The sequence below is a fragment of the Chroicocephalus ridibundus genome, chromosome 9 (assembly GCF_963924245.1).
Source record: "Chroicocephalus ridibundus chromosome 9, bChrRid1.1, whole genome shotgun sequence".
NCBI classification, from domain to species: domain Eukaryota; kingdom Metazoa; phylum Chordata; class Aves; order Charadriiformes; family Laridae; genus Chroicocephalus; species Chroicocephalus ridibundus.
In genome coordinates, this window is record NC_086292.1 from 27588164 (window position 1) to 27602159 (window position 13996).

The 13996-nt window shown below is 60.3% G+C and overlaps 1 protein-coding gene across 7 annotated transcripts; it reads left to right on the top strand.

Annotated features, from left to right (window-relative positions):
* The first annotated feature begins 104 nt into the window (after nucleotides 1-104).
* Nucleotides 105-13561, top strand: GRAMD2A (GRAM domain containing 2A). 7 transcript variants are annotated; one of them, XM_063346670.1, is made up of 13 exons: nucleotides 111-193; nucleotides 1046-1195; nucleotides 3786-3899; nucleotides 4595-4652; nucleotides 6093-6165; nucleotides 6250-6353; nucleotides 7141-7239; nucleotides 8181-8252; nucleotides 9754-9900; nucleotides 11162-11315; nucleotides 11672-11771; nucleotides 11880-11987; nucleotides 12499-13561. In XM_063346670.1, exons 1-13 carry the CDS (start codon nucleotides 114-116, stop codon nucleotides 12500-12502), a joined length of 1263 nt encoding a protein of 420 aa, XP_063202740.1. In that variant the 5' UTR covers nucleotides 111-113; the 3' UTR covers nucleotides 12503-13561. The 7 variants fall into 7 exon arrangements, with proteins under 7 accessions (XP_063202743.1, XP_063202744.1, XP_063202740.1 ...); XM_063346671.1 differs by having other exon boundaries at nucleotides 9754-9816; XM_063346673.1 differs by lacking the exon at nucleotides 1046-1195 and having other exon boundaries at nucleotides 105-193.
* The last annotated feature ends 435 nt before the right edge of the window (nucleotides 13562-13996 follow it).

Consider the following 13996-nt stretch of genomic DNA (forward strand, 5'->3'; position numbering starts at 1 on the left):
CGGCACTAGGCGCGGCGCGACGGCCGGGGGTGGGAGGGGCGCAGAGGGCGGAGGCGGGCGGCAGCCACCAATGGGCGCGGGCGGCGGGGGCGGGGCATGCCAGCGGGCGGCCAATGGGCGGGCGCCGTGGCGGCGCGAGGAGGGCGGGCGCGCGGGGCACGCCGGCGCCGGGCAGCGCGGGGCCGCCGCGCAGGTAGGGGCGGGGGAGGAGGGGGGCGGCCGAGGGAGCCCCGGGGGACTGGCGACCGCGGGGGAGGCCCGGGGGGCGCCGGGGGTCCCGGGGGGCTGGCGGGAGCCGCGGGGAGCGTCCATGCTGCCGGCGGAGAGGCCGGTGCCGGCCCCCGGCCTGCCCCCGGCGGCGCCGCGCTCTGAGGGGAGCGCGGAAACACCGAGGCTCTGCTCCCACCCCCCCTCGCTGAGGGGATGAACCGGGCCGGGGGGATGGGTCCCGCCGCTGCCGCCCGGCCCCAGAGCCGCCACCCTGCCGCTGGGCAGGCCCGGGACTGGCGGCGGGGGCTGCTCCGGCCGCTACTCGCCGCGGCCCCCGGCGTGGATCGGTGCTGGGGGGGGCCGAGCTGCGGGGCCGGGGAGGGGAGCGGGGCCGGGGCTCTCGGAGCCGCGCCGGGGCCGAGCTGCGGGGCCGGGACTCTCGGAGCGGCGCCCAGTACAAACTAGTACCGCGGGTGCTGGAAGTGGTCCCGGGACCGGCCGGGACCGAGGCCTCAGCGCGCACCCTGGCCGCGACCCGGGACGGGCGGTTCCCGGGGGGGGGGGCACCGGAGGACGCGCGGCGGGCTCGGCCCGTCCCTCCTCCCCTTGACCTCCCGCCTCTCTCCTGCGAGCGCCGCTGGGGACCCGCCGCTCCCCTCCAGCATCCCCGGCGGTGGCTCTGCTCCAGCCGCCGGCACACGGGACCGAAGTGACCTTGAGAGCCGGGAGCAAGGGCAGCCCGCCGGATCCCGCCCGGGCCGAGGCGGCCCGGCCGCAAGTGCCTCCCTCCGCCTCTCATCCTCTCTTATTTATTTATTTTTGTTTTCGTCGGGAGGCGAAATCCCTGGCTCGCTCTCTCCCGCCTCCGCCGCACGCTTCCTTCCCCCTCGCTTGCGCCGGCAGCGGGGAAAAGGGATCCAGCGAAAATCCAACGCCGACGGAGGGACTCGCACCGGAGCATTTCCAGGCCGGATCCCAGCGCTGCGTAAGGGAAGGGAGATGCCGATCCGCGGGGAGGGAGAAGCACTGGGCTTCGCCTTCGCCGGGGAGGCGAGTTGGGGCCTGGGGGAGCCTGCGTGGGCAGGCAGGGGGGTGTCAGCCCCAGCACGGCAGGCACAGGAGCGGCAGGTCACCGGGAATGTTTTCTCTTTACCGGGATCTCCTGCGCTCGCCCGCTCTGCCTTGTCTCGGCAGCTCCGACTGTTCTTGCTTGTAGTTTGGGACACTTGGGATGGTGATTTTCCAGCAGGAGCAGCTTCCTGCTACAAAAATTCCTCGAGGAGGATGATGGTGTGAGCCATGAGAAAGTGTTTTCCACCTTGTGCCGGTGCTGGAAGCGGAGCTGGACAGGGAGACCTCCCTGTCAGCTGTGCCTGGAGCCCAGCCTTATCCTGTGCTCCTGGATACCCATCACTGCCGCGTCTGGGAGCTGGGATGGAGACAAGGCAGCTGCTGCAATGTCTCTGTGGTGGCTAAGGATGTTCCTCGCAGCCCCTGGAGCCACCCAGTGCCAGCGCTGTGTCTGGGGACACTCTGACCTGGCAGTGACCGTAAGAGGGAGAGAAAACCGAGACAGGACGATGCGGTGCTTCCACGTGCTCTCCTGCCTCTGGCTCTCATCGTTTCAGGGGATTCCTGTGTGTTTGGTGACCTTGGGGGCCTTTCTCGATGTCCTCGCCTCGGGCAGGGGGTGCCTCTCCCTGTACCCCGCATGGTGCCCCTTGGTGTCAGCCCCGGTTAGGGCTAAATCCGCTCACCCGGATTAAGCGGTACAACTGCTCAGGGATTTAAGGAATGACGTGGGGGAAGCCAGAGCGGGCTGAGCTCTGGAGAGGGAGGCTCCGGAGTGGGTCAGAGCCCCTTTTCCAGCACAGGGGCAAGGGGGAGGAAGGGTCTGGTGCCTCCGTGATACAAGTTTCGGCTTCAGGGCAGCGTGACACCACATGGCAGAGGGTGTTTGTGGCATGGGGCTGTCCATCCCGAAGGTGCGGGGTATCCGAGGAATCAGGCAGGGAAAAAGCCTTTTGGTGTGATGCCACGGGATGTTATTTCGGTGCTTCGTGTTGTTTGAGTCTCCTTTCCCTTCCAGACACATCCTTTGACTTGAGCTTCTCCTAAAAAAACCCCACAGCCTTCGTGTGTTGGTCCCATCCCCGCGATGCTCGGGCTGGGGGGTTGTGCGGGCAGCTTGTTTACTTTGCAAAACTCTGTCTGCAGGGATCCGGGAGCTGGTTCCCAGCACAGTCCTAACCAGTGGCTTGTGTTCAGTTTTCCTGCAGCCCCGCGTACGTGCTGCATCTTGAGGGAGTGTCCCCCATGCCTCCGGCTGGGATTTAGCCTGGCCCCATTGCATTGGGAACCTCGAGGCCTCAGGGACACGGGGGCTCACGTGGCTTCGACTCTCAGGCCATTTGGGCATGGCTGTCGGGGTGCAGGACCCCTGTCCTGACTCTCCCCGAGTCCGTGGATGTTATTTAGACAGGTTTCCCTTTGGACAAACCCCTCGGAGCGAGAGCAGGGTGTGTGTAGGGAAGCATGAGGCGGTGAAAGAGCCCCTCTTTTTATGTAGGAAGCCCTTTGGGATGGTTTCTTCGCCTGGGCTCTGCCGCACAGCCATGGCATCATCCCTGCGGGCACTGGGATGCGCTCCAGCTCCACGCTCATCCTGCCCGCTGGCACTCGTCCTGCCTGCTGCCATCCTGCCTGTCCCCCCACCTGCTCTGCCATCACCCCCTGCCCGTTGAGCCAAGCTCTTTTCCCTTGAATAATTTCCTTTCCGGAGGTCCGGTGGCTGCTTGCCGGCTCTGCTGTGCTGCTGGAGCCTGTATCATCGCATCCCTGCCTTGCTGCACGCTGCCGGTGAGCCTCGGCGTGCACCGAGTAATCACAGATCACGGCTCTGGCATCGATCCCCTGGGATCGTGCTCCGCTTTGGCCCTCGGTGCCAGAAGCTGTGTGACACGGCAATCTCCGGTTGCGGTTTGCCGAGGGCGGAAGCGTCACCTTTCTGGCCCACCAGGTGATAACCTTCCCTGTGCGGCGCTGGGAGCGTGTTTACTTTACCTGTCACGGCCGATAAGCGCCTCTGATAAAACTCATGATAGTAAATAACGGGCTTTAAAGACAGGGGAGCAATTAAAGGAGGGAGGCGGTGCCTTCGGCATGGACTCTGCCCTCGGAAGATGGTGTTTTGCCGACCCGGGGGAGCAGACCCTGGCCCTCGCTGGCCGAAATCTCCCTCGCCCCAGGGAGTTTTGTAGACCTGCGACTTTTCCCATCCCGACTTCCATCTCTTGAGGAGGAGAGGCTCTGCTTTGGAGGGTGTTATCCGAGGCAGTGGGGAGGGAGCTGCTGCTCTTTGGCCACTCGGTTGTGAGGGCTGGGGAGTTCCTGGCAATAAATGCCCTTTTTTTTTTGCCACATGACTTGAACAGAAACATTCTTGCTGTCCTGGAGCGGCAGAGATACTAACGTCTCTGTGCGGAGGGGGATTTAAGGGGATGGATTTGCAGCTCCGAAATGCATTTCTTCCCTCTTTCCCTTCCCCTTGGGAGCTCACGGGCTTCTCCTTGCAGTGCCAAGCTGATGCATGAAAAAGCAGCTCCCCTGAAGAGCCCCGAGCCCATGCACGGCCGTGAGAAACTGGAGGCATCCCACAAGGAGAAGAGTTTGGATTCCCTTGACGGCAGGTGAGGGGCAGCATCCCGGAGTCTACGGTCGAGTATTTGCTTTTTTGTTCGTCCTCTTGCGACCTCCTGCAGCACCCCCTCTGCCTCCGAGCCCCAAATGCAACCCGCCGACTTGGGATATCGGGTCTATGAAAGCAGGGAGGGAAAAGGGGTTTGGGAAAGGGACCAGTATTCCCGCTGCTGAGGTTGTTGGGAGGATTTCACTGTCCCTGTGGTTTCTCCCTTCATCTGCCCATGTGATGGACGTGGATGGATGCTGATGGTGCACAGCCAAAGCTAAGTCTGTCCTCCTGCCCCGGCACGTTCCCAAATTCCTGTTTGTGCTTTTCCTGGGGAAACCTTGACCTGGCCAAAGCTGCCCATTGCCAGCTCCTAACCTGTCCCAGGCTGCTCTGGACTCCTTCCCCCGCTGCCGGGGTGGGTTTTGGGTATGGGCACCCCGATGTTGGTGCCTCCACCAGCTCAACATCAGCCTGATGCCAGACAGAGATCAGCCTTCTTCTGCGGCCTTTATTTAACCTCAGCAACGCCAACGCTATGATAAATCACTGAGACATCCAAAATGTGGCTTCCCATGGTCTCTCTTCCGTCCTCTGCATCTTGCCACGTCTCTTCTTGCAGCCCGCATGCTTTTGGGAGCAGGTGGGAGACCTGGGACTTTTCACTAACCTAATTATTATTGTTTTTCCTTCCAGCCTCCACCTGAATGAAGCCCTGAAGGATGAAGACATCAAGAAATGCCACCGGGAAGTGGTAAGTCTTTGGCTTCATGAGCGAATTGGGCTGGTTCCTTGTAGCCTGACCGCGGCTGTTTGCCATGGAGGAGCCTGTCTGGGGTCTCAAACGTGGGCTGTGGGACCCAGAGGGGGAGCCGCGGTGGCTCCGGGTTCAGGGCAGAGGCTCCTGCCTGCAGTTTCAGGGGATCCAATGATGGTTCCGAGTGGCCTGTGGTCTGCCCTGCAAACACTTTCAAGATTTTTCCATCCAGAGCAAAGGAAAAGTGAAAATCCTGACTGCAAGCAGCTCCATTCCGCTTCATTTGAACCTTTTTTGTTGTTCAAATTGTGCCCTAAGTAGAGCTTTACAGGCTGTCTACAAACAAGAGATGCTCAGGAAGAGGAAGGAGCGGAGGAAGGAGGCATTTTGCCTTTTCCCTTGAAAAAGATGGAAGAAAAAAACATTATCCTGCTTATTCAGAGGCATCTGGGAGGTTTTTTGGGTTGGCAATGGGTTTGTGCTGGGGCCAGGGGGTGTTTCTTGGTGGTGGCTTGGAGGTGATGCCACAGTGACCCGCTGTGTCCCCCTGAAACGCTCCTGCCCCGCCCCGGCGTCTCTCTGGGGGGTGTCTAAGCTGACCCCAGGTGATGCAGAGCCTTGATCCTCTTATGGCCCAGCTCATCCGATGACAAGGTGTGCGCGGCAAAGGTGACCTTGTCACCGTGGGCGGGAGGGCTCTGCCTGCGGTGCTGCCTCCAGCCCAGCCTGACTGTCCGGGGCCCTTCAAGCTGCGCTGGACCTTCCTGCATCCTGGCGAAGCGTCTTGTCCCTTGGATTTCGGGGGATGTCTGTGTTCCCAGGGAGCTCCCCGAGGTCTGGGGCGCCGCCTCCTCCAGCGCAGGGGACGCAGATCTGCCTGTGTCGCCTTACAGCACTAATTGAGTGGATTTAGTGCAAAGCGTCGAACTGCTTTGGAGCCTTTAACTTCTATACGGAATTATTTAAGGGCGAACCTGCCGAGCCTCCTGCCGTGGCTGCCGGCAGGCTTTGAAGAGGCACCGGGAATATAAATAGCTGGATGGCGCGGCGCGATGGGCGCAAAGCAAGTGTTGTCACCGTGCCCCGAATAAGGGAAGGGCTCGAGGAGGAGGAGAGAAACCATTGGGCAAAATAAACTGCCTGCGGATGAGCCCGGGGGAAAACCAGCTCCTCGCAGAGGCTCAGCCTCCTTAGATAAACTCTAGATATTAGGGGAAATGTTTATCTGGGAGGATGGCACAGCGTTTGCTGAGTGCTGGATCATCCAACCCTCCTCTAGCCCTTCGGCTCCGCCGTTCCCAGCCCGGTGGGACCCCGCTGCGCCGGTCCCGGGTGCGGGGAGAGGGAGATTATTTTAATTTGCAGGAGGGTGAGGGTTTTTTCTGGGTCTCCTTATCAGCAAGGTCACCGGATAACTTTGCTCTGCTTCGTTTTCAGGCTGCTAGCAAGTACAACTCCCAGTACCACAAGCTGTTCAAGGACATCCCAACGGAGGAGAGCGTGCTGAAAGGTGGGTGGCATGGCCAGGGACGGGGACGGGGGCGGTGGGGTGCGGCACACCATCTGCCATGCCCCCCCTCTCTCTGCCCTGCAGTTTGCTCCTGCGCGCTCCAGAGAGACATCCTCATCCAGGGAAGGCTTTACATCTCCCCCAACTGGCTTTGCTTCTACGCAAACCTTTTCGGGAAGGACATCAAGGTAACGTGGGGGCCAGCTCACCCCAGTCCCACAGGGCTCATAGCCCAGGCTACGCCGCAGCCCGCTTATTCCCTCCTGCACCCAAAATCGCTGTCAAAAGCCTCCGATGCGAAGGGGAGTGTGGCTGTGCCTCCCCCTCCGATCACCTGCGGCATCTGCCCGGGGAAACCAAATACTGGGTTGCTTTAAAATTCCCTGATGCAAAACCTCCTACAAGCTGCAGCGGCGTTTGAAGGAAGATCAAAGGTTTCGGGGCCGCGGGGGGGGATTTGTATCTCTCTTGGCTTTTCTTCTTGATTTACAACCTGCTGTTTCCCTGTTAGTCTTGTGGTTGACGGGGATCTTGGGGAGAGACGACTTCCTTTAAAACTGGGCTGAAGAACTGAATTATTTATATCAGCCACTTTAAACAAATGTCTGATGGAAGTGCGGGGTTTCGATGAAGTTACTCTGCCATAAATTTTGTCCTGCTTTATTTTTAACCCTCCCTGGGCTTGCGGGGCGGGGCTCTCTTGATGGGTCTTAGGGATACTCGCTGGACGATGCTTCCCCTGTTTCCTCACTGTTCTGATCGAGTAGAATCCACCTCTGAGCCTAGATTAATGCTGGGGGGATGCCGTGACCTTTAATAAAAAACAGGCTGTCTCTGTGAAACGCCGAATCCCCACGCTGCTGCTCTGCTTGGGGCATAATTACAATGCATGTTAAATCTCCACCTTGGGAAAGAAACTCCCCGAGCTCATGCTGTGCCCGTCCCTGCCCATCCCTGTGTCTTTTTGCCCTCCAGGTTGTGATCCCGGTGGTCTCCGTTCAGCTGATCAAGAAGCACAAGACGGCCCGGCTGCTGCCCAACGGCTTGGCCATCACCACCAACGCCAGCAGAAAGGTAACGCTGGCGCTTCGAGCATCGGTACCCGGCCTTGCCGCAGTCGGGGGATGCCGCGCTCCCAGTTAGCTGCGATTTGAGAGCGGGGAATGAAGCGATTCCCATCCCTGGCTGAAAGCGTGGGCTGGTGGGGAAGCGAGCGTGGCTCTCTGTGCTGGCAGCCGGCCAGGGCAAACACCGTGGCTTTGCTTTTGTTTCTGAATTTCACTTTGTTTCTGGGCAAAGCAAAGCCCAAGTGAAACTCGGCCGAGCCTGAAAAATCCCTGCCAGGCTCCAATAAAACCTTTAAACTCCTTAAACGCAAGCAGGGGAAGGGCTTCAACCCCAGCTGTTGGAAAACTTGGCGAAGGGGATGAATTTCCAGCTTTTAAATCACATTGGGTGTTGTCGGCTGCAGTGAGCTGACGTAGGCCTGCTCAGTGCGTCCAAGTCCCCGCCTGCCCCATCGCCTGCCAGGGAGGGGGTTATTCCTGTGGGATTTTGGGAGGAAGTTGTTCCTGTGGGATTTTAGTAGGGGGTGGCACAAGACAGGATTTGGGCGTTCAAAGCCATTTGGTTGCAAGGCTGCTCTGTGCGTGGTGTGGGCTCTGCATCGGGCAAGGTGAGCGCTGCCCCGTGTCCCCTCCTGCCAATCCCTGGGGATGTTTTCCATCGGTCCCGGCCCCGTTTGCTGCTGCGTCCCTCTGGGCTGAGCACGGGAGGCCCTGTGGGGACAGCAGCCGAGCGAAACTGGCCCCAAAAAAATCTGGTCCAGGTTTTAGCAGGCTGCAAAAATAACAGCAGGGAAACTCTGTGGGGAGATGCCTGCGGGGGGGACGCGGCTGCCAAAGGAGTGGGGATTCAAGGGCAGGACGTCTCTGTCTGCCTGTCCCCTACCTGTGGGGAACTGGACTTGGGATGGGGGCAAATTTCTCCCAGCAGCTTCTCTCTTTCTCTTGCAGTACATCTTTGTGTCCCTCATCTCCCGCGACAGCGTCTACGACGTCCTGAGGAGGGTCTGCACACACCTGCAGGTACCATCCGCCCTGTGACTGACACCGTTTCGATAGTCACAAGCTCCCTTTGGGCTGCGTCTCGGGGAGCAAAAGCTCTTTGCCATCTCCACAAAGGCTTTGGACTGCTCCCAAAGCCCTCCCTGGTGCCTGCTGCCTCTTCTCAGCATCCTTGCTCCGCAGCAAGGGACAGGAAGAGGGGCAAGAGCCCGCTGAGAACGGCAGCACTTCATGACACTGCTGCATCCTCATCATCCCCGATGCAGGGGACTGTCATGCTGTCCCCGTTCCGTAGTTCAAAATGACGATGGCTGTTTCTTGACACGCTCCTGAGCATCCCGTTGGGGCAGAGCCCGTCCCCGCTGTCCTGTCGCGTGGGTGTCCTGTCCCCGTGAGCCGCTGGTGGCCTTTTCTGGGTCACGGATGACGGAGGCAGAGCCCGGAGTTTCTGCTCTCTCCCAGGGCGTGTGTATGAATTATTTATAATCTGATAGTAATACTAGTTCTGCCACTCCCCACATTGCTGCTTTTTCCCCGGATGTAAAGTTTCAAGGGGAGGAAAAATGGTACAAATTAAAAAAAAAAATTAAAAAATTGAATTGAATTAAAAAGCCTGAGGTGGGGGAAGAAATCCATCAGCCCTGGAACTGGAGAGGAGGGTTGTGGGGATCTCCTCTTCTCCCTGCCTTCAAAACACGTGGGACGCCGGTGCCAGAGCCCTTTCCCGCCCCGAAGGGTGTGTGCGGCTCTGCCTGGGCGGCGACTGGGGTGACTCAGCCCCGTTGCCCAACTGGGCAATTCATTCTTTGAAATGTGCTGGGCTCTGCCCAGGTATTTCCTTTTTTTTTTTTTTTTCCCTCCCGATGGTTTATCCCCTCCTCCGGGAGCCAAGACTGGTGCAGGAGCCCTCGGCTCAGCCGCGGTCCCATAGGGTTTTCGGTAGCAGGAAGCGGCGGTGGGGTGCCGCGTCCTCCAATGGGTGCTTTTCTTTGGCCACAAAATCCCCACTCTTGGAAATTTTAAGCAGTTGCTCTTTGTAGACTTGCCAGAAACATCAAAATTCAATTTTCTGGCTCAGGTTGAAGCAGGGAAAGGCGGCACCGTAACGCTGAGAGAGCTGGGGGGAGTTCAGCCTGGAGAAGAGAAGGCTCCGGGGAGACCCTCGAGCCCCTTCCAGTCCCTAAAGGCTCCAGGAAGGCTGGGGAGGGACTGTGGATCAGGGAGGGGAGCCATGGGACGAGGGGGAACGGTTCTAATCTGAAAGAGGGGGGTTTAGATGAGATGTGAGAAAAAAATCATTTGCGGTGAGGGTGGTGAGCCCCTGGCCCAGGTTGCCCAGAGAAGCTGTGGCTGCCCCATCCCTGGAGGTGTTCCAAGGCCAGGTTGGACGGGGCTTGGAGCAGCCTGGGCTGGTGGGAGGTGTCCCTGCCCAGGGCAGGGGATTGGAACTGGATGTTCTTTAAGGTCGCTTCTGACCCAAACCGCTCTGATTCTGTAACACCCGTTTCTTTCTCCCCTCCAGGTTTCCAGTAAGAAGAGCTTGAGTTTGAAGGAGCTGACGGAGGAGCCCGACGCCGTGTCGCTGGTGAGGCTCAGGGCAGCTCTGGGAGAGGGAAGGACCCCCACGAACTCACCCCGTGGGCAGGAGAGCGGCCGCCCGGCCCCCTCGGTGGGTTTAACGCCTTCCCGGCATGCTGAGGTTCGGCCGGCAGCCACTTGCAGGGTGCAGAGTCGGTTCTCTCCCCTCGCTGCTGAGAAAGGTTGTGCAAGGATGCGGCCATTGCCTTCAGAGCTCATTCTCTGGGATCCTCACACCCCGACTTGGCAGAAAGGGACGGGTCAAGAGGACGATTCAGACAGCCCCCAGCTGAGCACGAGCCCGTGACCCGGCTGGTTGGTCCCGGGGGTGCATTTACAGATGGAAATACTTTGGGGCAATGTGGAAAATGCTGCCGCGCCACTCCCGCCGGCTGATGCTCTTCACAGCCGTGAATATGGATAACAGGCTGGAAATGTGGCTGAATTACCCAAAAACATATGGGATGGCTGGGAGGCTGGAGAGGAAAAAGCCTGCCGAACCACGGTGTGACAGAGGGAGTGCGAGGGGCCACATCCTGCTGCCCTGGGAGCTTGGCAGGGCCCGGCTCTGCCCGCAGCGGCTGCCAGCCCGGCCAACAGCGTCCTCTCCATGAAGCATGGGTGGCCCGTCCCCCGTCTCTGCTTGGTCATGAAGCTGTTGGTGCTGCGGCTGTGCTGGGCCGTATGGGGATGCCGAGCAGGGTGTCCTCCATGGGCTGGTGGCCCTGCGCATCTGGCTGGGTGCAGGAGGTGACAATCGGGGTGGCCCTTGTGGGCCACTGGCCCTGCATGCTGGCCCAGGAGGTGACAAGTGGGATGTCCCCTGTGGGCTGGTGGCATCCCAGGGGTTAAAGGTGCTTTTCAAGGGGTGAAGCAGGAGTGATCCAGGCTGGCAGCATCTCCCGGTGCTTCTGAGGGATGTAGCCCTCCAGCAGCTCCAGCCTCAGGGACTCTCTGATGGGGGAACCCCTCTCTGTGCTGGCTGCCACCCTGCTCAGTACCTTTCCGGATGGGCTGGAACGGGGATGCTGAGCCCCAGGGCGGGGCGAGGGGCTCTCGGAGGATGACGGGTGACCACTCTGAGCTTCAAACCAAGGGGTGAAGGAAGCAGCAGTCGGTATTTGGGGCAGGTGTGGGGCGCGAGGGCAGGCCCTTCCTATGGCAGTAGGAACGTGCATCCCCACGGGGCCATCGTGGAGGACCAGCTCCCCCTTAAGATGATGTTTTGAATGTGCTGGTACCAGATGGAGAAGCCGTAATGTTCGAGTCCAAATCTGGCCCCACCGTATCCTCGGCACTGCTGGTTTCATGGGAGAAACTGCGGCACTTCTCACCCGGGGCTGTTCCCGCAGGAGGTCATCGTCCCCGAGGGCAAGTGGAGGAAGGTCTCACCTGCTTCGCTGTCACTGTCGCTGCCGGACGCCGACTACCAGTGCATCCACCGGACCTCCATCAGCAGCCTGAGCACCAAGGAGAGCTTCACCTCCGAGGAGCCCCTGGTTTCAGGTGAGGGCTGCAACTCACCCAGGGACGTGGGTTTGTGCCCTGCCCCACACACGGTGCTGGACGTAAAACTCCATAAATACATGTTCATCCATCCTCCGCCCTCGCCGAGGGGGTTTCTGCCTTGTAGACGAGCAGGGTTGAGTCTGGGAGCTGGGGATGGGGTCCTGGGGATGTGATGGGGTCTCCTGGCTGAGGGGTCTGAGCCCTCAGTGTGTGCCTGTAACACCGTGCGGGCCGCGTTAGCTTGTGGGGGAGGAATATTTGATGCTTGAAGGCTCCCGGTTGCTGGAGGAGTGGCTGGAGCCATTGGCTTGCATTGGCTCTTGCTGAGTGCTGACTCTTGGCTTGCATTTCAGAAAGTGCAATAAACACCGAGGAGGAGCTGGAGGTGGAGCAGAGCTGCGTGGCAGAGCTCAGGCCCTCTGACTACCAGCTCCTGAAGATCTTCATCGTGCTGTAAGTGTGCTGAGGGCGGCCGCGGCGTGGGGAGGACGGGGCATACACTGGGAGCATCCGTCTCAACCACCAGCCACTGAGCACTTCTGCTTGTTCCTCTGCTCCCAGCATCTGCCTCCTGGTCGTGTCCTCCTCATACCTGGCGTTTCGCATCTTCCGTCTGGAGCAGCAGCTCTGCTCTCTGAACCGGGACTACCTCTCCCGCGGGCACAGGAGGTGAGGGACCCACGGGGACACTTTGGGGCAGGTGGGTCACACTGCACGCAGTGGAGAACCCGAGGGCTGTGGTGCAAAGAACAACAGCTCCCCTCCGTGACATGTCCCAGGGATGCTGTGTCCCTTATCCTGTGCCTGCTGCTGGCGTGGCTGACAGCAGACCCTGAAGGGCCATCCCTGTGCAGCAGATGATCCCACTGCTTTGAGTGACCGGGGAAATCTCTGCTGTCCCTGAGACTTTGAGCCCTTGGGACAAGGCTTTCTTGCGGGTTTGGGGCTGGTCCCCCGGTTGGAGGAAGCACCAGGACATCTCGGTGGAGCTGGGCTGTGCCCTGGGGCTAATGCGACTGTGGGCACCAGCAAGGGATGGAGAGGACTGAGTTCCCTTGGGTTGGGGACATCGGGGGGGGGGGGGTGTCTCCCTCCTTGTGCCCATGGGACCCGGTCACCAGGCTGGGGAACGGTGCCTCCGTGGCTTCTCACTCCATCTTACCTCACTCTGTGCTTGCAGGTGACCGTTACCCCGGCGCTGGCTGAGGATGGACGCCAAGACCGGGCCACCCCGCAGACGGATCCCGGTGCTGCGTCCTGCAGGCCGTGGCCGTTGCACGTGGCCTGGCTTTCCCTCGGCCGATAAAATGGGACCAAGCATCTTCTCTCTTCCTACTGGCACCCGCTGCCGGCGGGACCGCCCGGCTGGCTGATGGCCACCGGTGCCAACTCCGTGTCCCGCTGGAAACCTGTTTTCTCCCCAGGACGCTGCTGTGCCATAACACGGGACGATGGCTCGGGGCTGCCGGGCGATTGGACCTCCCCGTTGGACTTGCTGCTAAAATGGGCGCCATTTTTTATTCCAGACTTGGGTTTTTCTTGTTAAAAGATGACCTAAGGCTCACTGGGAACCCCCAGAAATGTGGCTGAGTTGCTGCTGCTGCTCTGGGTGAAGCCTGGGCAGCAGCTCTGGGCTGAACCTGCCCGTTCATCCCCCTCTCAGTCTGCAGGGATGGGGAGATAGTGGCCACCAGCCCTGTGGGGGCATCACCTATCCTGGCACCCAAGGGTGGGGGTACAAACTGGGGTCCCCCCGGCTCTGCTGGGCTCCTTATGGGCCCCCCCAACCCGTCCCTTCTGGAGCACCGGGGCGTCTCGGCGTGCGTGTGTGTGTGCGTCCCCCTGCAAAGCACTTTAGGGTCCTCACTGGGGACCGCACCTGGGAATGGTGCTGGACCAGGGCTTCGTTAGCCCCGCTCACCTCATTAAGACATCCTGAAAGGAACCCGTGGCTGGCACCGGTGGGCGTCCCGGGTCGCAACGTGTCTGTGCTCTGGTTTGTGTTCTCCTCGTCACCACGCAAAGCCGAGTGCCACAGGATTTGTCCCGCAGCCTCCAGGATTGTGCTGGGACGGCAGGTGATACCTGTGTCATTTACTTTGGTTTTCTTTCCAGTTTTTTTTGAGAACTACAAGTGCTGATGGGGCCAAATCCCTGAGCCCCGGGGAAGAGCTCTCTGCTCCCTCCGGGCTCAGAATGGCTTTTAAATGAAAATAAAACCAGGATTTTCTAGTATGTCCCTATCTGCTGCCAGCGTCCTTGCGGTGGTGCCAGGTTGGGCTACCACAGAGTCTGGGCTGTCCCGGTGGCCCTTTGTTGGCCATGTCCTGAGGACATGGATTATGTGGGGGCAGACCCGTCCTTTTGTGGGCTTGGGGACAGGTGGCATCACCTTGTCCTCCCTTTGGCACAGTGCTGGTGGGCCTGGGGCTGTGTGGCCCCCACTGTCACACCCCATAGGGCCGGCTGGAGGGATGCTGCGTGGTCCAGTGCCACAGGAATGCTGGTGGGTGCTCAGCGTCGTTTCCCCACATCAGGTCACCCTGCCTGTCACCCTGCCTGTCACCCTGGCCATGCCAGGGGGGGACAGCAGGCAGGAGGTGCAGCCCTGGCTGGGGCAGGGTGACCGGGGGGGGCTTTTGGGGGACACCCAGGGATGCTCCGGGCGCAGGGGACAG

Excerpts from the sequence above, each read along its gene's own strand:
- GRAMD2A (XM_063346670.1), top strand. The coding sequence starts at position 114 with ATGGGCGGGCGCCGTGGCGGCGCGAGGAGGGCGGGCGCGCGGGGCACG. Across the intron at positions 194-1,045 it reads AGCGCGGGGCCGCCGCGCAG|GCGAAATCCCTGGCTCGCTC; the intron begins GTAGGGGCGGGG and ends TTTCGTCGGGAG. Across the intron at positions 7,240-8,180 it reads CCACCAACGCCAGCAGAAAG|TACATCTTTGTGTCCCTCAT; the intron begins GTAACGCTGGCG and ends TTTCTCTTGCAG.